This window comes from Peromyscus californicus, unplaced genomic scaffold (assembly GCF_007827085.1).
Source record: "Peromyscus californicus insignis strain IS unplaced genomic scaffold, ASM782708v3 Scaffold_6__1_contigs__length_162567912, whole genome shotgun sequence".
Lineage (NCBI taxonomy): Eukaryota > Metazoa > Chordata > Mammalia > Rodentia > Cricetidae > Peromyscus > Peromyscus californicus.
Window position 1 is genome coordinate 13,120,276 of NW_026294584.1, and position 21,861 is coordinate 13,142,136.

Consider the following 21,861-nt stretch of genomic DNA (forward strand, 5'->3'; position numbering starts at 1 on the left):
AAAAAGCTTTCCTATAAACATAAATTAAAAGGGTATTTTTCAAATCACCTTTCACATGGTCTCATTTCTCAGCACTAGGCACACCTAGAAGGAGAACCACCCTTTCTAATCCCATTGGTTACTGTTCTAGCAGGGAATTCTTCAGCCTCTAAGTCCCAGATTTCATGAGATAAGGTGTTATTGCCGAAACTCTGGCCAAGTTTTGGTGTTATTGCCGAAACTCTGGCCAAGTTTTCCCATGAACTTCCTTTTTACCCCTTATGCTTTTTCCCCACCCAGGAAGTCCCAACAGGCAAGCAGAGAAACCAATGAACAAGACAATTTCCGGGTAATAAGTTCTGGTAAGCACAGAAGTGATGCTAACTATAACACCACTGTGAGAAGCACAGACATGGACAGACAGGTAGGGGCTGAACCACTCCAAGTCAGGAAGGAGAAGAAGTCCAAGAGCAATGAGATTTATGGAACAAATGGGGACAAACAGAGCATGTCACACAAGCCACTGAATACAAAGTGAACTTATTCCATGTTATGGGAAGCCACTGGGACAGAAGTGAACTGATTTCTGCTTTTGAAAAACTCGCTGTGACAATCTGTGGAGAACTGGACAGAAGCAGGCAGGAATGAGAGCATAGGAAGGGGTCAGGAAGACAGAGCTGTGTATGAGGAAGACTTCAGATGCAGGCTGTAGCGTCCACAGAAGGCTGGACTCTCAAAGGGAGCCCATCGCTGTGGAAGGTGGTAGAAGAACAGGCCAGCAGCAGAGACCCCAGCTCCGGATTCCCTTCTGCTACTGTCACTTGGGGCTGTCTCTCTTTGAGATCTTCTTCCTGGTGAGCGTTCAAGACAGATGCCGCTTACCTAGAGGGCTCTCCGGTTGAAAAGGCATAGTAGGCCATAGACATGTATGATCCACAAAGCCCCTTCTAGCTTTAAAACGTTGTAATTCCAGATTTCAGAATGCTTTGTCAACCACAAGCAAAAGAAACGGAACCTTTTGCCTAGATGATCCACCTCCCAACACCTGTCCAGATGGGAGCCTGCCCTCAGCAGGCTAACTGCCATGACACAGATGATCAGGCAGCCATAAACTCCCACCTCCACTCCTTTTCCCTCTAAAGAGCTGCGCCTGCTGAGTGGCCTACCCACCGTTCTGTTCTGGCTACTTTCATAATGGTGCTGATCCTACTGCCAAGACCTAACCACCTAAGCCACTGCCTCCCAACACCATTACAGCAAGAGTTAGGATGTCCCAGGTGGTTTTGAAGGACATAAGCACTCAGGCCATAGCACTGGCTGTCCTTATGTATAAGAGGCTTCTTCAGTAAAGTTAGTAATAAGTAGTACTCCTGTCAGAAAAAGTTAATTGTGTCCTTAAAGAGGTCAGAAACAATTCATGTCTAGGTGATGGAGAAATAAAGCAATATGAGACATGATAGAGTTGGAAAAAAAGACCACTAGATAAAATATGACATAACATAAAGTGTCCCTGAAAAAGTCTCAGGCTTTGTTGGTGGAAATGAATGGATCGTGACAGCCCTAACCTGAGCTGTGGGTTAATCTACAGATGGATTCACAGTTTGAAGACATTCTGGGGAGGGAATGGAAACATTTAGGGTTGGGGACTAATGGAAAGAAACTGGAAGTAAAGTGCCTGGGAGCATGCCTTTGAAGAGTACCTTGGCCTTGGGCTGACTCTGCTTCCCTGCCCACCGCCCCGCAATGTCCTTCCATCTGCTACTTCCTGGCCACTAGGAGGTGAACAGCCCATCTTCCACATGCCCTCTTGCCACTGTAAGTTCCACTTTTCCTCAGCTCCAAAGCAACGAATTCCAATAAACTCGGAATCAAATCTTTGAAAGTGTGGGCAGAAATCAATCGGACAATTCCTTTGTTTAAGGTCTTTCTTTCAGGTGTTTGTCACAGTAGAGGAAAACAGATGACCGTGACATGCTTTCTTGATTGTTGCTCATCAGAAGTCAGTTATTCCAACTTCAGGAAGTTACCTTATAGTCTCTTCCCAAACAAGATCAAATTGTAACCCTTGGATAATTTGTTGATTGACAGCTAAGTTCGACCGCTGCCCCTCATGCTGTGTTCACAGCATGTCAACAGCTCTCACACTGGTAGAGCTGGCTTTGTATTTAGACTTCACAAAACACTGGGTAAGGTTGGAATGACATAAATGCATGCATTATGTCTGCTGAGCTGCTAGAGAACCCTAAAGATGAGATTATTCCACTAGAAGCCAACGAGAGAGCCAACTTCACAGGTTGCTGCAAAGTATCAGATACATAGGATCTAAAGAATTCAGAAGGCATTGAGGACTTTCCTTGGGAGTTACAAAGGAGACACAACAGTTCAATGTTTGCACAAGATATTTTTGCAAGCTCTTTGAATATCATGGGGGCAGGGAAAAAGCATATAAATTTTACATTACTCAAAAATACTAAAAAAATTTCCAGCTCAAATCATTATTTGTATTAACAGAATTGAAGTAGCCTTATCTCAGGTAAACTATGGGTTCTTTAGGACTACAAAGAAGCAGCTTCCAGGACCCCAGACAACTAACAGAGATTCCATAAATGTCCCTATTAATATTTACATGACCATTCCCAGGGAAAAGAATCCACGGCATGCACCAGAGACTTAAAGTTCAGATGTTGACATGCAAATCTCCAGGTTTAAGCCCTAGCATCAAATAAAAAGAAAATTCCAAACATTGAAGTATCTTTATAAGCCAAGAAATATCAATATATTTTCAAGGTATTTCTTTTTGGGGTAGTACTAGGCACTGAACGTAGGATTTCATGCATCCTAGGTGTACCACTGAACTAGGGCCTCATACCTTCATAATATTTTCCCCACCTGTATGGAAACTGAGCTGTAAACCTTTGAGTAGTTTCGTTTAGTAAGAATTCAATCTCTGCTTGGCTGAAATGGCCTAAAGATTGAATCTTAGAGCTATTAATCTGTTGTTCCCCAATCAAGTGTGTAACATGCGGATTCTTTCAACTGCCCATTCACCTTCCTGTTCTCATCTTGTTTCCTATGAAGCAAATTTCTTACTTTCAAAATCATGAGAAAATTGAAGTGCAAGACCTCTTCACCACATTTAGACTTTTTGTGGTTTCAGTTTCCTGCAATCGACCATGAGACTGTAAGATCTCACGTCACCACAAGAGGAAGGGGGTGTATGAGAACAACACTGTAAGGTATTTTGAGAAAGAGAGAGAGACCATTCACATAGCTTTGAATGTAGTATATTGTTATATTTATTCTATTATTTTTGTCATTAATCTCATATTGTACTTAATTTACAAATTAAACTTTATCATGGGTATGTATGCATATGAAAATATAATATATGCAGGTTTCTGTGCTATCCATTGGTGAGGACTGCATGGTAACCGTTGCTGCTTGACAAAGTGCTGGCATTTCAACATTGCAGACCACACTTCTCCAGCACCTTTTAACTTTCATTTTTAATGTTTCTCACTATCAATGCCTTTCCCTTTGGGAAATTTTGTTTGGGCTTTGGTAAAGGATGGAAATGTGTACAATGGTAGCTTCTCTAAACAAAATTATTCTTTGGGAAAAAATCCCTGCCAATTTGGAAGCAGGAATCCCATGTGCCCTTCTAATTACACCAAGAACAAGAAAGTTAAAGATTTACTAGGCACACCTGATCCCAAGGACAAAATGTCTACAATTCAGATTCAGAACCTGAGGCCAGTAAGGGCAGGAACTTCCTCACAGTCCACCTCCTCGGGTACTCACTTTTGGACTCTGACACTCAATATTCTCTACCTCTTCCTGTTTTTGAGGATAACTGTTGCACCTATCTTATGCAAACATTTCCTGAGCACTGGCTCTCACCCTTTCTCACAAATCCTTTCTAACAAACCTCTTTATATTTTTCTTGGTCCCATTTCTCCATTCCTGGATTTGCTCCCAGAAAGCCTAACCTGTAACAATATACAAAACACAATTGCTGGTATTTGCTACTGCTAAAATCTACTGGACTCCCATCTTTCTCATCTTATTTAAGAATGATTATGTTCTTCTAGTTTCTCAGGCTAAATGCTTTAGAATCATTCTAGAATTTTCTCTTTCACCCACAGTCAATCTGCCACAGCCTCGCTAATGATCTCAGCTTTCCATTCAAGGACCTGATGAGATTCGTGTACTTCTCCCTGAAGCTTTATGGGATATTTCTTACTTCAGAGGTCCCCCTCTCTATTTCTACATATCTCTGTCAGCACTTCCACTGGTTACTCTAATGCTTGTATCATCTTCTGAAGCTCACTACAGGGATGAGCTGGAGTCCACACGCTCTACCACCTGGACCACTGAACACAGTGTACCCTTATTAAGACCCCACAAAGAATTACTTTAGGTTAGTGAATTTTGCAAGTTTCCAACACAATCAGTACCACAAACAATACTTACTTTCATTAGTAGTGTTTGGCAGGAAGTTTCCTGCATTTGCAAAGCTGTCTGTCATGTCTCCAAACACCAGCATCATAAGTGGGAGTGCAATTCCATGGATAATAGCAGCAAGAGTTCCCACCAGCATGTACAACTTGTCTAGCCAACTTGCATAGCGAAACTACAAAGAGAGGAAAATAAGAGCATGGGCATGGGTAATTTCCACAGATGTTTCCCTCTACCTCCAAAACCTCTTTCAAATCAAAACTTTTTTTCAGACTACTAGCTACTAGTCCAAGCTACCTATCCTCTTGACTTTGCCTCTTTGCCCTCTACCCTCTTACTGCAATAGCTTGATTAAAAAGAAAATGGGCATTTGATTCATTTATTGAGTTCTGTCTTAATTCTTCATATTGGAATAGCCTGTCTTCTCTTTTTATATGAGAGAACTATAAAAGTTGCTCATGAGATAATATCAGAGATATCAGGACTATTGCTCCAGTTTCTAAGACTAGAGACCACTTTTTAGTTCATGGAAAAAGTCCTGAATGCCAAAGGCCCCTTGAAGACACCAGTGAGGAAACATTTTACTAATTTTTAAAATTGTTTTTGATTAAAGATCTGTTGCAAAATGGTATTATTATATCTATAAAGTAGCTTCAACATACTTGAAAAAGAAAAATAATTACTTGGATGAATATTTCCCAAGAACATTTTTCTCTAAGAGGTAAAATATGGTCATACTGAATGACTACTACAGATTAGCACCATTTCTCTAATCATAGGCAAGATACAAGAAGAAAGCAAGGCTTATCTGAATCCAAAAAGTGATGGAGGATAAATATCATAAGAAAGGGTAAGTAAGCCCAGGGTCTGTCTAGGGGGCAGAATGACTCAAGAAACACGAATCTGAAAGAAAAAAAAGTACGAGAAAATGAAAATAGAAAGTACCGAGCTAACTGCAAGAGCCTGTAGATAATCTCTAAGAAAAACGGTTGTCATATAATGTACCATTTATCTCCAGGTAGCATGTCTGTAATCATGGGAGGGAAACCAGGTAAAAAGTCTAAGCAGGAAATGAAAGAAGCATGAAGAGCAGGGATCAGGCAATAGCACAAACTGCCCGTGAGAGTCTACAGGACAGACTCGGAAGCAGGTGGTTGTCATGTGTAGCCATGTAGCTGTAGTCAAGAGCTTTCTAACACAGGGGGGAAATCAGGTAAAAATTCTTAGCTCTAGGCAGAAAATGGGAACCAAAGTAAAGACCAGGGATCTGGGAACACAGAAACAGAAACCAAGACTTTAAAGCTTATATCGACTTCAGAATGAGACAGAACTAGCCCTCCAGATGCTCAGCAATGGTGAAGTGGAGCGAAGAGCTGAAAGGAAAGACAAGAAGTCAAGGAGCTCTGGCAGCACGGAAAGGTACTCCATACAGCAGGGGCCGAAACAAAGGCACGTTTCAGGAAACACTGAGTGAAAGCTAAGGCTTGGGATAAAAAAAACATATTAAATATTACAGTTCTTAGGTATCTGTCTTTAAATTATTTCTTGCTACTAAAAATGTAACCAAATGAGATTAAGTGTGAGTTAATGGCATAATTTTCAAAACATCATCTTCTTTACAAATTAAACCCTGAAGGAAAGCAAAGAATAGTGTCTGGGCATATTTCATGTTTGGTTGAACCACAGGCTAAAGGTCGCCAGTGCATTCCTTATTTTGTGCAAGCAACTGTCTTCTCCCTTAAAAAAAATATAGAGTAATAAATAGGTAGAAATTACCTTTTTTGTTTTTTTATTTTTTCCAGACAGGGTTTCTGTGTATAGCCCTGACTGTCCCAGAACTAGCTTTGTAGACCAGGCTAGCCTCAAACTCACAGAGATCCATCCACATGCCTCTGCCTCCTGAGTGCTGGGATTAAAGGCATACACTACCACTACTTGATAGAAATTATCTTTTTTAAAAGAATTTATTAAATACATCAAATATCATATTCTTCAGAATAAGAAGGTAAGATAATTGATAGGCAAAAATTTCACTCATCATCACCATCATCAATATTCCACCTCTAGAACTTCTCATTGGCCAAAATCAAAACAAGGGAGGCGATGTGTGGAAATACTTCCTGACTGTTTAACTCAATGACAGATATGAGCCGCAGAGTATATACCAAAGATACCTAACTTCAGAAAGCTTGAAGGCAGGAGGAAGACAAAGGAAACAGTACAGGCTGTGTGCACTCGGCATGCTTTGGCAGCAAGTGTAAAGAGCAGACATGAAATTGAGCCAATTTTCTCTCCTGTGGAAATCCATCAGAGTAAATCCCTCCTAGTTTTGAAGGGAGAGCAGATGTTTAGAAGCAAGATGGAAGGCATTCTAGCCGGAAAGAAAAGCAAGCCGAAGCAAGATAGATTCAGATGGGCTTTGAGAAGATTAAAGTTGCTCAAGTTAGAGGTTTCATTTATGAAAGCACAAAAATAAAGCATATTAACTAAGAGGGACCCTTCAAGGAGATGGGGGAGCTGGAAGAGTCAAGTGTTTGAAAGGATGGAGAGTAGGAAAGTCTCGAGTGCTGGTTGCATTCTTATCCAGGATGTAAAACCCTCGCCATCTGAGGCAGTCGTCACAGGAGTGGATGAGGTCATGTAGAAAGAGAAAGGGATGCACGGAGTAAAGACATACCTGGACACAAAGCTACAGAAATAGAATGTTAACTTCTCTTGACCTTGGGATAAAAAAAAGGAAGAGAAAAGGTAACTAGCAGATTGTGGTGCAATGCCGATGGGACTACTCAGGATGCCCTGAGTAAGCCAGACAAAGAGACAAGAGGTAAAAACACAGGAAGTAAACAGGGGTGAGAGCCTACAAAATACAGGAAGTAATTATTTCAGTAACCTGGGAAAGGGTATCATCTATAGAAATCAAAGTTAGTAAGAGAAGCAAGATAATCCCTGGATGCCGTAGGATTCCTTTTCATTGCTGGAGGAGGGTATACGAGCTGTCATCATCACATTAAACAAGTGATCAGAGAGCACCATAAATAGTGGGGAATACCTTGATTTTGATGTTTTTAGAGTCATGAGTCATAAAGGATACAAAATTCCCCTATTTAATTTTTTTTACTAAAAATGTTTCATATGAATGCAATAGAACAGTTAGATGTAACTTCTATATAGGAAAAGCCAAGCATGGAAAATAAAGTCCAATGATGTCACAGGGGAGTCACATAACTAGACTAGCAGGTAGGACATTCTACAGGCCACTGGAGCATCCCTTTCAGGCCATTCTAAAGAGAAAACAACAAAGGATGTCACCAAATGTCTTATTTTGAATAAATCAACTGTAAAACATAATTATTAGATAATCTGGAAAATTGAACATAAAAATTTTCATATTAAGAAAGTATTGCTCATTTTGCTAAATAGGGTAAATACATTATATTTTCAGGAAAAGTTTTACAGAAAACCCTTTGAAATGAATAAAATGAGAAGACTATATATGAAATACCATGAAATTTGTGGATGTAACTGAAACATGACATGGCGATATGCTAATAATTATTAGCAATACATGGTGGGTGTATGAATGTGAAGTTTCCTATTGTATCCTTTTATATTTGAAATTTTACAAAGTAAAACTTGAGAAAGAGAAGATGGTTTCCAAAGCATGGAGAGGTATTTCTCTTCATCTCAGACTGGAATAAATGAGCCAAGAATGAATTCTAGCAACAGACATAGAAAGGTAAGTCAGCTTTGTCTTATTTCTCTGTGACTTCTGGAAGAAAGAATAAGATTTGAGGAAAGTAGTAACAAAATGTTGAGTAGGATGAAAGCCTCCATCAAATGTCTAAACTTTACAATTTATGAGGAAAGAGACGGGCGAGTAGAGGATCTCTTAGAAACCTCGAGTCTCGCAGGGGACATTGATTGCAAAGAGGGGACAGAAGACTGTAAGAGTTATAAGAGCAGGGAATCTGCTGTGAGGTTGCGTCTCCTAGTAATGACAGGGGAACGTACTCAATTAGACTTAGACCTGAACAAGGACAGCACTAATAAACATGCTAATGTGGATGGAGAAAGTCTCACCTCACCTCCAGACAAAGAACTATAGACAGCTAAGAACTGCTGAGAGAGGGAGAATTCATCTTTCTCAGGGATGAACCCCTAATTGGTTCTCCAATCCCAAGTGGTCAGTCCTGACATCATGTACACACAAACAACACTAAATGGACTCAGTGGTTGTATTTATATGTCGATGTATATTTACAAAGCAACTTGGCCAGGAGGCCAGGAAACTGAGGGACTGGCACACAGAGCTGGAAATGGAATGGGGGGACATTATGTAATTATATTATAATTTAAAGAATTTGAGCCTCAGGTTTGGTATTTATAAAATTAAAATAAATTCACACACCTGTTACAAAGATTACAATGCAATACAAAAACTTTTTATCAAGAAGGTAGTATGAAACATAAAATATCCCATTACTATAATTAGTTTGCAAACATAACAATAAGAATTTACAGTCAAAGACTAAGCAGACAAAGTTGTAACATATCAGGTGTAACATAAGACTGGATAAAGGTATTAACTGGCTATAGGTGAAGGCCTTTAAAATAAAAAGGAGCTGAAAAATATTTGGTTAGAGGCTGGCAGAAAGGACAGAGAAAGTAAGCCACAAACACAAACAAAGGTAACCGGTATTGAAGACTGAAGGCAAGCCATCCCAGGGAAAAGGTGGACGGCACAGGCAGGCAAGGAGCTGAGACAATGTTCACAGCATGGTTAGCAATGTGACCCTACTGTGACCCCTGGGTTAGAGAGGAAGGTCACTGGGTTCATTCACTCATTCAACATTTTAAATTTCTTTAACAAGATATACTACGATTCACATTTGGTTTTAAATACTGGCAATAACAGTGGACAACACGGGTCACCCGTCCTTAGAAAGCATACAACGTGTGCAGTTGCTAATTAGAAATAGATACGGTCACTATCCACTCAGTATCTAGGTACCTATTAGGTCTCCAGCACTGTTCTAGACCTCTGAGGAACAAAAAGGAACAAGATGTAAAAACACCCTACTCTCATGAGCACACATTCAGGAAGAAGAAATGTCAGAAGTGAGGAAGTGGTTAAGCATTTAGAGGCTATAACTTCAGACTGAGACGGTGACTGACAGGTCAGTGAGTTTAGACTGGTAGGTCAGGGAACAGCCACAGGAAGGATGCAGTTTATTATGTAGGGATCTCTAAAAAAAGCATTCAGGTCGGAAGAGCACATGCAAAGATGCTTGGGTAGACACGAGGCTGGTATACATTAAGGAGCAAACACTACAGTAAGAACAGAGAGGGCGGAAGATCTTTCTGTGGTCAATTCATAAATAAGACAGGCCATACTATAAGTGGTTTGTGTATTAGAAAACGGCTTGGTTTTTTCACTCCGAAATTTCCCTTAAGGAAAAAGGAAAAAGCATTACAACCCTTAAGCAGAGAAGAAAAGCTGTAGAACATTTGAAGGGAGGGACTGATGTTCCCATATGACTCTGACAGGTAGATGTTGAGAAGAACCAAACTGGAGCATGGATGCTAGAAGAAAGAGTGGCCGAGAGAATAAAGCCTTGCTAGGAACGAGAGACAAATGGATGTCACTCCTAACATGTGTGCAGTCTAACCCTGGGACCCTGTCTGTGAATATGCTTTCTTGCTTTGTCTGACGTGATAAAAGAGACCGCAGGTGTTATGGATTTGGGAAGATTATCCTGGGGCATCCAGGTAGACCCACTGTAATCACAGAGGTGCTTCCAAGGCAGGAGGGTGCTCAGAGGCTAGAGCGACACAAGGAGGGGACACAGAGATGTAATTGCCCCCTAGAAGTTCAAAATGGGAAGGAAGCACATTCCAACGAACCTCCAGAAGGAGCGCAAGCCTCCTGATGCCTTGATTTTAGTTCACTCCAGAACCGGAAGAGCATAAATTTGTTTGTCTTCAACCTGTCTAGTGGTATTTTCTGTGGTAGCAATAAAAATGAATCACAGTGCCAAAAGAGAGACAATAAAGGAGCAAACTTTCCTTAGAAAGAATCAGAAACTGTAATTGAAACTGATACATTTGAGCTTACGACATCATAGACAGATGCTGTCTTAGAAGGAGAGGACCAAGGTCCTCACCCTAGTATAATTGACAAAGGAAGAGTATGGGTGGGGATGTTGTAACTGAGTCAAAGACTATAGAGTCTGGGCTTACAAGGTTACTAAAATAGAAGCATGACTCGAGCGTAGGTAAACGAAGCTGGCAAAGGAGGAATGTTATCAATTGGTAAGGAATATCATTGTAAGTGCAGAGAAGACAGAGAAATGAGGAAGAAGGTTCTGCTTGAGGATCAAAACATAATTTGAAAATGTCTGTGTAGAAGCAGATGAATGTCAACATCGTCAGTGATTCAGGGGATAAAGGATTGAGAAACTCCAAAAAGGCAAAGGTGACTCCAGAAGCCAGAGGTGGGAAAAAACCACACCATGTCATCACAGAAACAATGTGGTGGCCAGTGACAAGAGCAGCTTCAAGGTCAGACAGAGTTTTCAAATGTCCACTAAATTGAGTAAGTGATAGGAGTAGAAACCAAATCCCAAAACATTCAAGCTAATTGGCAACAAAGATGGAAGAGACTTGACAACGTAGCAAATTCCACTCACACAGACGGGGATATGGAAGAAAAAGGACCATAATAGCAATGCCGGGCCTAGAAAGGGCAAATAGGTGGGAACCAAAGTTCAAGTAAGTGATGTGTTGTAAGAATCGGGTGTGGTGGCTAATCACATTACCTCTACTAAGGAAGAAGGAATATGAGTTAGTTTCAAGCCAGCCTGGACTACACAGTAAGACTTTGCCTAAACAAGCACGCCACAGAAACTGGGCATCAGTGTTTTAACATGAAAAACAGAGTGAACAGATCCAAATTCAGGTAGGTTTGCAAGATGGTTAATGTTATAGAGGTCAAGGAGTGGTTACTCATACAACAATAAAAGTCACTGAGTGAGTAAGAGGATCAGGATTGGAAAGGAAGACTCTAAGACAGGCGGCAAAGTCTTCAATGACAGATGGTCATAAGATAACAGCATTAACAAAGAACTCTTCAGCTTCAGGGAGGTTACATTTTAACCAATCATAAGCTGTCATAAACAATTACAGTTTTTAAAAGTAATCATTTACTTGCATAGATGGACAAAAGTTGGGCCTTCCATTATAACAGGTGACCGTGACTTACAGTTCAGTACTGAACTTCTTCTTCTTCTTTTTTTTTTTTCTTTTTTTTTTTAAGTTTTTCGAGACAGGGTTTCTCTGTGTAGCTTTCCTGGAACTCACTCTGTAGCCCAGGCTGGCCTCAAACTCACAGAGATCCACCTGCCTCTGCCTCCCGAGTGCTGAGATTAAAGGCATGTGCCACCACTGCCCTGCAGTACTTAACTTCTTACGTGTGCATTTTGCCCAGCAATGCATAAGGATAAGAGGAGCTTGACCAGCACAAACTGAAATCAAATAATGCATGGAAGGTACTTACAAAGGCTGGTTCCTGACACGGATAGTATTGTCTGTTCAGAACAATGGGGACTAATATGATGCACAATGCAGCTTAGAGTTAAATCTGCCACAAATGATAACAGAGTATGTAATCTTTGAGGAGTTCACTTTGTAGGAACTGCAGACAACTTACGTTTTTCCTGCTTTTACTTACTTCCACTTTCCCAGTTTCCCCACTTGATTTCAAGTCAATTCTACATTTGTGTTTCTGAAAAGACTAAAATGAGGCCTGACATAAAGTGAAACCTAGTATAAATTTTGAGTGAGTTGTTAAACTTTGTAACTATTCTCTCCACACCTGTAAGTTCTCCTAGCAAATGTAAATTAACTCTGGGAGCAGAAAGAGTCCAGAAATATTTAGAAAAAACTACTTGAAAGATTGGTGCTTGGTTGGCATCTAGAACGTGAATCTGGGAAGGTTCTATCATTGCAGCTGGTAACTGTGGCCAGTTTGAGTGTGGATTTCGCTGAATGACTTGCTTTCTTTATGAATCTACAATTTTGGTACCTACCAGATAGAGGGTTTCTTAATAGCCAGGCCCTGGTGAAAACCTTGGCACTGTCGCTGAAGCACCCCACTGACAGAAAGCATTGTGCATCTGCTGTTACAACGTACAGCTCCTTGCTGGGGAAATGGGTGTTTTGAGTAGGTGACTCGGGGAGCTTGTGTCTGATTTCTTCTGAACCTCACTCCATGTGACTCTTGCCATTACTGTTTTGCTTTGCATTCTTTTGCTATAATAAATCTTAACTGCAGCTTTTCATAGCCAATGAGGTTTATCTAAGACGGGATTATTGCTGAGTACATTACCCAATCTTAGCTGTGAGTATGGCAACATTCTGAGTTCTGAGTCACCCTAGTAAGTCATTAGACTCAGAGTCCTTTGAAATCCCCAACACACACGTTTTACTTTTACCTAGAAACTACTAATAAGCATTGCAATAGTATTAGAATTTTACCCTAAAACCTTCTGATTATATCCCTACGTTTATAGGTTTTATATAGAGGTTAGGGTTCAGTTTTCTACATCAGTGTTTTGGGACAAGAGAAAGATGCCTGTATTGGCTAATTTTGGTTGTCAACCTGACATATCCAAGAAGAGGGAACCAAACTGCAGAACTGCCTCAGTCGGATTTCTGGCCTATGAACACATCTATAGGGCAATTTCTTGATTGCTAATTGATATAGGAAGACTCAGCCCACTGTGAGAGGCACCATCCCTAGACAGGTGGATCTAGGCTGTAAGAAAAGTATGTGAACTAGGAGCAAGCCAGTAAGCAACTTTCTAACACGGCTTCTGCTTCAAGCTCCTACCATGTCTTCCCTCAGTGATGGACTATAAGCTAAAATATGAAATAAATCCTTTCTTCCACATGTTGCTTTTCATCAGTGTTACTAGAACAACACCTAAGAAGTACAGCACTTCTTAAAAAGGTTTAGAGTACCTGCCCTTCATCCTCACCTTACTAGGTATTTGGGGGCAAGAAAATGCTTAAGGATTAAATGAGTTTGTATGGGAAGTAATTATAACAATGTCTAGTACATATTGCTATACATGTGAGATTATTGCTACTTCACATTCAAACTCTTTATTTGCATGTCTGTATGTATATGTCTCTGTCTGTCTGTCTGTCTGTCTCTCTCTCTCTCTCTCTCAGTGTGACTTGAATTCAATATTGATAGCACTAACTCTATATAGTAGTTAGGGTACATTTTCTGAAATATAAAACTCTCAAGTCTTTAAGAAATTATAACCACAATTATAAACCACAAGAAGTAAACTACGGGGATAAAGAAAGAACTTTCTGGCAGCGTATGCTCCGCATGCACAAAAGGCCTGAGTGGATCCCTGCCACCAAACAGAACAAACAGGACAACAACAAAAACCTAAACCTAAGAGAGAACCATGTCGATATCAAAGTAACTACATAAATTAAATTTCAAGAATGAATCCAACTTTAACGTAAGTTTCCTCCTATGTAAAAGTATAAGAATGAAATCTTTAAAAAGAAGAATAAAATCTAAACCAAAAAAGCTGTCATTTGGTCATTCAAGAATTATTTCTGTGATGACCTGTGCGGGATTCTTGCAATCTCAGCACTCTGGAGGTAGAGACAGGAGGATCATGAATTCAAGGTCATCCTCAACTACACAGGGAGTTAGAAACCGAGATACTTGAGCTGCTATCTCAAATTAAAACCACCAGCAATAATAATGACAAGGGCAAAAAGAGGGGTGGAGATGTGTAACAAAAGGAGCCATAGCAAGAACACATGTAAGCAGCGGAAGATATCGATGGTCTAAGATAACCAGAGTCTTCAGTGCAAGGCATGAAACTGTTTTCCTACCTAAATCTATTTTTATATTGAATGTTCAAAGATGCACTTTACATGGCACTCTTCCAGTCCTCCACACTTCATGACACGTCTAGTGTGGAAAGGGTGAATTATAAGGAGAGTGCTGAAAGACTCAATTGGTTGAGCATTGTCCCAGGTTCTGGTGCCTGGAACAGTTCATGTAAATTTGCATGAACCCTTAGAAAAAAGGAAGTGTTCAAGGAAACAGAGATCATTTTAAAAAAGCCACACCTATAAAATTCCTGTCATATTCCAAGTGAGTTTTTAAAAATGCTTTCAAACAACTAGTATGCAACCAGAAAACTCAATAGTTACTTAATTTTTCAAGTTTTACATTTTCAGCTATTCAGCACAGAATAATAATGGCATATGCTAAATCATAGTAATAAATAAGCCATTGCTACCTTTTATTATTATATGTATTTGGTACTTTGACCCTGCCAGGATGTAAGGGACATTAAAAATGTTATGCAATGTACCCGTGTCCCATAACCAGATGGCAGAGATCATGAAGAGGAAAGCTGTCTATGGAGACCATAGATCAAAGAGACCTAACTCACAAAGAGAATACTGAAATCTAGGCAGGAAGGTGTGCTTACTAAACCACAATTCATAAGTCAAATTATAAACAGTCTTCCCTTGAAAACAGGAGAACTTTAATCTAGCTTTACCTCCTCATTACGATAGTCTCCAAGGAAATACTGTAACAGATGATTTATCTCTTCTTTAGGGGACAAAAGGAGTAGATAAATTTGAAAGTATTTTAGTAATAATTTCAAAACTCACCATTGTAAACACACTGACCACTGGTTTCTTTTCTTTCTTCTCCTTTTTACTGAAAATACAGCAGAATAATTACACAAAACTTTAAAAAAACTATACAAAACCTTACAATTACTAAATCAATTTACAGAGTTTTGTTAAACAGCAAGACAAAATTCATGTCTATATTAGTCAACAAAAACATAATAGTATGATATTGATGAGTTTAAATGTAAATATGTTTGCATATATCTTAGAAATCTATCAGTGTGTTGTTATTGATGAGAATTAGAATCTTTATATAAATATGTTCTTTGTACCTTAGATATTTCTTAATTTTCCACATTGTGTGTATACACACACACACACACACTTTTTACAATGAGAAAAACACATACTAAAAGGAAAGTTTTGCTTTTTTATTCCAATTACAAAATTATTCATGCTTTTAGTATTGACCACCTTGAGTGTCATTTGAGTAATGGTGGTGATAGGCATCCTATCTATAGACTGAATGTTGCTCTTTCCGAATAGAGCACAGTGATGCTCAGATGCTTCACACAACCAGCCTAACACACAGAGTAATTCAATCAGCCTAGGAGGAAATCTAATTGTGAAAGGTTAGCTGCAGCACTAAGTGAACCATTATAGAAAGAAATACAACCTAGAAAAGATGCTCTGTAAACAGTCAAAAAGCTATCCTTAGACATACAGGGTCAATTCTTATTTTGAGCCCAGATGCAAACGATTAAACTGTTTTCACTATACATAACCGCCACCTAAGATTAAAGGCAAACTAACCATACTGAGTCTCATTGTCCCTGCATAGAAACACTGTTAGAACAGAAAGCCTTATTTTTACATGCGTTTTTAAGTTCAAAAAGAAAATTGGCTTTTTCCTTTGGACTAAATGGCATTTTTAAAAAAATCCACATTCAATACCTTTCACAAGCACTCTCCACTTAACTTTTCAGACACTCTGAATTTGGCTCTTGCTAATTTGGCTCCACTGGTCACCAACCCTTAGGATCTCAGGCACAGATGACATGCCTGACTTTTTTAATGTGGGTTTTTGTGGTTAGAACTCAGGTCCTTGTGCTTGCATGGCAAGCGTTTTACAGACAGAACCATCTTCCCAGTGCCAAGAATAAGCTTTCTAAAGAAAAAGGTCAGAGGTTGCTTGCATTTGGCTTGATGTAGGTGAACAATGGATGTACTATACACAAATATCTTCAGTTTTGTTAAATGAAGAAGTTTTGTTAAACAGACATCTTTGGTTCCACTTCATTCTCAGTGCAGACTCATTCAGTATCCCAGAATCCATGATAAGAAGAGGACAATAACCATAAATGGCAGAGTCTTAGTTCTACGCTTTTAATGCTTCCATTCTCTAAACCGATGCTATTTGGAGTTGTTATACTAATATCCCAGACACTAAGTAAGCATTCCCCATGCAATTTGTAAACAATTCTAAGGAAGGCAAACTTTATCTTTCTTTCAGGGATGAGAAAATTGCAGAAGAGTAAAGTCCCACAGCTGGAACAAAACCCAAGATTTAAACTTCCGAGTCACGGGGATAAGCTCCAAGCTGTAGGATACTTCCTCTGACTTTTAAGATTGTATGGCTTGAAAATGTACTTTTACATCAATTCTCAGCCCTACTAGATTATTCTCTATCCCATCAGCACAAACCATCTTTACAGAAGTGCCAACCATCATTTTAGAGCACTTGTATAGAGTGCTCAGGGCCTTGGTGTTGAACAACAATACCATGAAACAAACAAACAAAAAACCAACACATCATTTTTTGTGAAGAATGTATGCATATGCATATAATCCAGGTAGTACTATTACTAGTCCACCATTTTCTGTCAACAAAACTAAATGCTTCTTTATATCCTTATAAAACATAAGATTGAGAACAGATTGAAATCAGTGGTGACGAGCAGTTCCATAAAAACTGTTAAATAAACAAACAAACAAATTCTGTTTGAAGAACTGTAGGAAAAGATGGTACTAATACCAAAATGAAGATCTATGCAGGACTGGACACTCCCATTTCCTTCCACATGGCCTCATACTTACTCAAATGTCAAGTGTTTGTGTATGGATGCAATTCTTTAAACTATTCTCTGTGTAGTCCTGGCTGTCCTGGAACTAGCTCTGCAGATAAGGCTGGACCTCAAACTTAGTGCTGGAATTAAAGGCATGCACCACCATGCCCGGCAAACTATTTTTCTTTTTTTTAAGGCAAAAGTTAGGCTACTTTCCTTCTACTATGTGTCTTCCTTGTTTATTTGAAGTTTTTATTACTGAAATATGAAATAAACAGGAAAGTATAAAGGTTAGTATATAATTCACCTAGATTAATAAATTACTAATATTTGACAATATTTATCCATACAAAGAATATGTTATCAATTGTTAATACTCTGCAAAACTATTAAGCTACAAATATTACAATATTCATATATTCCACTATCATTATCATACCTAAGAAACTTAACCTCAATGTTGAGATTATTTAAAATCCAACCCACAAAGTTCCTAAGTGTGCTTTCTTTCTTCTTTACTGAACTCTGATTTAGTCAGAGCTCACACAACACATTTGTTGGTCATGTTTCTTTAGTATCTCTTAATCTAGAATCCCCCTTTTGTTGTGACACTGGCTTTTCTTAAAGGACAGAAGTGTCCCATGGTTGTGTCTGCTTCAGACCAAGCCCAGATGGAGGTATGTAGTGAGCAATGGTATTTAGAAACCCGGTATGTCACAAAGAGAGCTTATTTCTACTCTCCCTTCTGGTGGACTGAAAATGAATTATAATGCCATAAATCAGCACACTTAGATGTGTTCGGTGAGTTCATCAGGTAAGCAAGTTATTGGTCTCAGATGTTATCTGATGACATTCTAACTTGTGGGTTAATAGAAGCTTGAGATCTGTTTGGTTAATACATACATAGTCATAGGAATGTTAGGTCAGACATAGAGGTAGGCTATCAATAAGGGTATTATGGGGACTGAAGACTGCCTATGATAGTTTATAAGTATGTTCTAGACTTGCAATATTCCTTTGTAGAATTTTGAATGCAAGATATGGCTTCTTTCTTTCTGTGCTAATACAACCATTTTATACAGAAACAGCCATTGAGAGATAAACAAAACGTAATTTTTGCCTTTCTTCCTCTGCCACAAACAGGCGATATCTACGGAGTTACTTTATCAGAAGCAAGACAATGGACCACAGAAAAGCCCAAGCAGCATATGGTTCAGATGTATGAGGATCAACAGTGCTCATAAAACTGAGGTTGTAAAACTAAAAGGGTGTGAGCCATGGCTGGCTGGTCTAGAGGCTGAACAGGAGCCTCGGTCAGTCACACACATCTGAAGGACTGCTCCAAGCAGGCCAGTTCCTTCCAGTAGCTGGTTTATGTTTCTGAAGGCTGAAATAGCAACCACTAATCATTTAGTGCGGTGCTGGAGGCTACAAACGAATTGCTCAAATGTACAAGACATGTCAAGTATGAAAGTGAAACAATCTGGCTACCTCTTTTTGCCCATCTTCGAGAAGTTCTTGTCTGCTCCTCCGTTAAGGTCCTCTTCAAGCTCCATCACGACCTGGGGAGAAACCACAGTTCATCAGCCAAATACCTGCCCGCAGGGTCCAGAGCCTAGGCTGACCTCACTGCCCCGCGGGGAGCCCAGCGGGGAGGAGGAGCCCCGCCCTGATGCTGGCAGGACCGGGCCTGGAGGTAACTCACCCCGGGGATCCGGGGAGCTCCCGGGTCACCCACGTGGACCGGGTGCTGGGTTCTAGATCCTGCCGGCCCGCCCTGCTCGGAGCTGGGCAGCAGGATCCACAGCGCGGGGCTGGCGCCGTAAACACCGGGTCGGGGATTCCCGGAGCGACTGGGGCTGTCGCCACTCGGTCCCCACAGACTTCCGAGGCTCCTGCCCCCCACCCCGAACCAGACTCGGGCATCCCGAGCAGCCGACCCTTCCTGGAAACCGTCCACCTCACCTGTCTCTACCTTCGGCTTTCCTTTGCAAAGTCCGCCAAAACCTGGAATTTGGAAGAAGCGACCCTGAGTTTAGCGGAGCCTGGGAAGATGGGGGCAGAAGCTCCTGCAAACCGCTGCTTGACTGAGCCTGGGTTTTCTGAGGACAGGAGAGTACACTTGGTGTGCTCAACCTACGCCCAGGCGAAGTCCCGCCCAGTCAGAGAGCTTGACCAGGAGGTTAACCAGCTCCCGGCCCAGCTTGACTCAAGGATTATTGCAGGAGAAATTGCGAAACAGGTTGGACTTCTAGATGAAACGCGCTGTCTGGTTTCCCCTCGCAAAGGTCGAGTTGACAAACTCACATACCCCGAATCATCAGAGACACACTTGTAAGAGTCGCTTCTCTACAAGGCCACACATGCGTCCATATATAGAGTTAGTTGAGTGTGTGTAGATCTGCACTTGGCCTTCTGCACGTGACATATTCTATGTATAACGTCTAATAGTCAATTAAACAATGGGTGCAGACCCTGCCTAGTTCCCTTCCTTGAAGAGAATCCCTGTGCAGGTGCTTTTCTTTAGTATGTTTCAGTTTCTCCGGTACATCGGCTTATCTCTTTTATTTAAAAAATAAAATAAAGCAAATTTCCAGTATATAAATGGATCATTTCGCTGTAGAAATGGTATTTAAAAATATGTAGTATTTTGAACTGTTAGCTATCAAACCAAAGTCCATGTCCCTCCAGGGCATTTGAGATTCTTACAGTTCAATTTGGATTATTAAACGTAACTTTTAACACATTACTTTAGTCGCTATTTCTTTCAGTGTTTACATTTTATATTCTTCCTGGGATTTTCTTCAAACCGACCAGCAGTAAATAAATGCAGTCTTCCCAATACAAATTCACAGAGCAGTTTTAAAGCCTTTGAGTGCTTCCTTCTTTTGTAAAACATAAGGAAAGTGGTTGTTTGTAACCTCTAATTCGCATTATTTGACTCAAGTTGCCTCTGGACTTGCTGCAAGTATTGAGAAAAAGCAAAATCTGTCATTGTTTCTGCAGAACGTGAAAGTGTAACTTCTTCCTTTAATATATTTCAAAGCCATTTTCCCCCCTTTTACCCGAAAATGTCCTTGCTTTGACTCTTTTGGGAGGGTACATGTTACTGATTTCTTTAAACTAATATTGTTACAGACTTTCTAATAAGTCACTAGTTTTTTGTTCCTCTTGGTTTTGGTTTGTTTGTTTGTTTTCTCTTTCTAATTGGCTGCGCTCTTGGACAGCACCTGTAGTCTACCTGGGGCAAATGTACCCGCTCAGGTTCATCCTAAACATTTCTAGTCTTGTTTATGCTTCTGCCCTGTCTTTACTCTTCCAACTAGAGAGATTGCATCTCTCCTATATTTGGTGCTGTGCATACTTAAGGAACAGTAGTTAACTAGCGTTTCTTAAGCATTGGTCATACATGAGAAACTGCACTAAGCACTTCAAAAGGATAAACTCATTTAATCCTCCCAAGAACTGATGAAGCTGTTATTATTATTATTGCTATTCTTAGTTCCCAGTGAAGGAAACAGGTCTACATTATTTGCTAAAAAACCACATAGCTGATAAGCATCAAACCCAGAACTTGGAAGTATTGTAATAACTATCCCTTTTTTCTTTCCTTCCTTATTGTTTTGGTGGGTAGGTAGACAGTGTATCAATATATATTTCCAGATTGGACTTGAACTTTCAATATTGCAGCTTTAGTCTCTGGACTTGGATTACAGACTTGTACCACCATACCTTCACCTTTAGCTACACTACACTCTAGAACATGACTATAATTCATTTCTACCCTACCTTTTTTAGACCCATGAAACTTTTCACCTTATGGCTCAACTTTAGAAATGCTACAGTGGCCCTCTGCCATCAACTGTATTTCATCTTAGAATTTATTAGGTTTTAAGGATTGTAACATAGTATTCTCTCTACTCTTCTATTTCACCTCTTCAGACCTCCCCCCCCCCCCCCCGACACATGCATGTTCATTGCATTTCAACCAATTCACTGTACCTCTCAGGTGACTTGCTATTGTCTTTTTCCACCCTGTGTTTTCTTACATGCAAATCTTTCTGTGTTGAAGGCTTGGACCCAACACAGTAGGATTTAGAGGTTGGGCTTTGGGAACTGGTTGGATCATGGAGCTCTGACCTAATCTACTGAAGGATTCCTACTCTGCTGGACTATTGGGATTTAACTGGAATTTGGAAGGTGGGACTTAGTTCCAGGGAGGTCCTTGGTGGTCTGTCCTCAGAAATTATGCTTTGTCCTAGACTCCCTTCACTGCCCCCCACCTTGTTTTCTAACTGCCGTGATGTGAACACCTGTGCTGTACCACATAATCCCAGCCATGATGCTCCACTTCTGCCTAGCCTGTGGACTGACATCTCTGAAATCATGTATCAAAATAAACCTTTTCTCCTTTGACTGTTTCTCTGAGATATTTCATCACAATGATGGAAAACTAACATGTATTCTCTCAAGATTTCTAATTATTCAAGTTCTGCTCATGACCCTCTTGTAATTTGTGTCTCTTTCCTTGATTTCTGTAAGAATACATTTTCTCTTCTTCTCCTAGCTCTTCTGTTTAGCTACTTTGAGTCTAAATTTAATATATCCTGAAAGAGGAGCAACGTTCACCTTGATGAACTTATTTGACTTGAGACAGAAAGACTATCATAGGATC

The 21,861-nt window shown here is 40.0% G+C and overlaps 1 protein-coding gene across 3 annotated transcripts in view; it reads right to left on the bottom strand.

Moving 5' to 3' along the window:
• Positions 1–21,861, bottom strand: part of LOC128098531 (ATP-dependent translocase ABCB1) — a 165,019-nt gene that overhangs the window by 63,934 nt on the left and 79,224 nt on the right. Inside the window, exons 2-5 of one of the 3 annotated variants that reach the window (XM_052719764.1) lie at positions 19,152–19,193; positions 18,678–18,748; positions 15,157–15,205; positions 4,453–4,612 (exon numbers count right to left, since the gene is read on the bottom strand). In XM_052719764.1, the coding sequence (XP_052575724.1) occupies positions 4,453–4,612; positions 15,157–15,205; positions 18,678–18,742 (274 nt within the window). In that variant the 5' untranslated portion in view covers positions 18,743–18,748; positions 19,152–19,193. The remainder of the gene's footprint in view (positions 1–4,452; positions 4,613–15,156; positions 15,206–18,677; positions 18,749–19,151; positions 19,194–21,861) is intronic. The other 2 variants (XM_052719762.1, XM_052719763.1) reach the window with 2 other exon arrangements.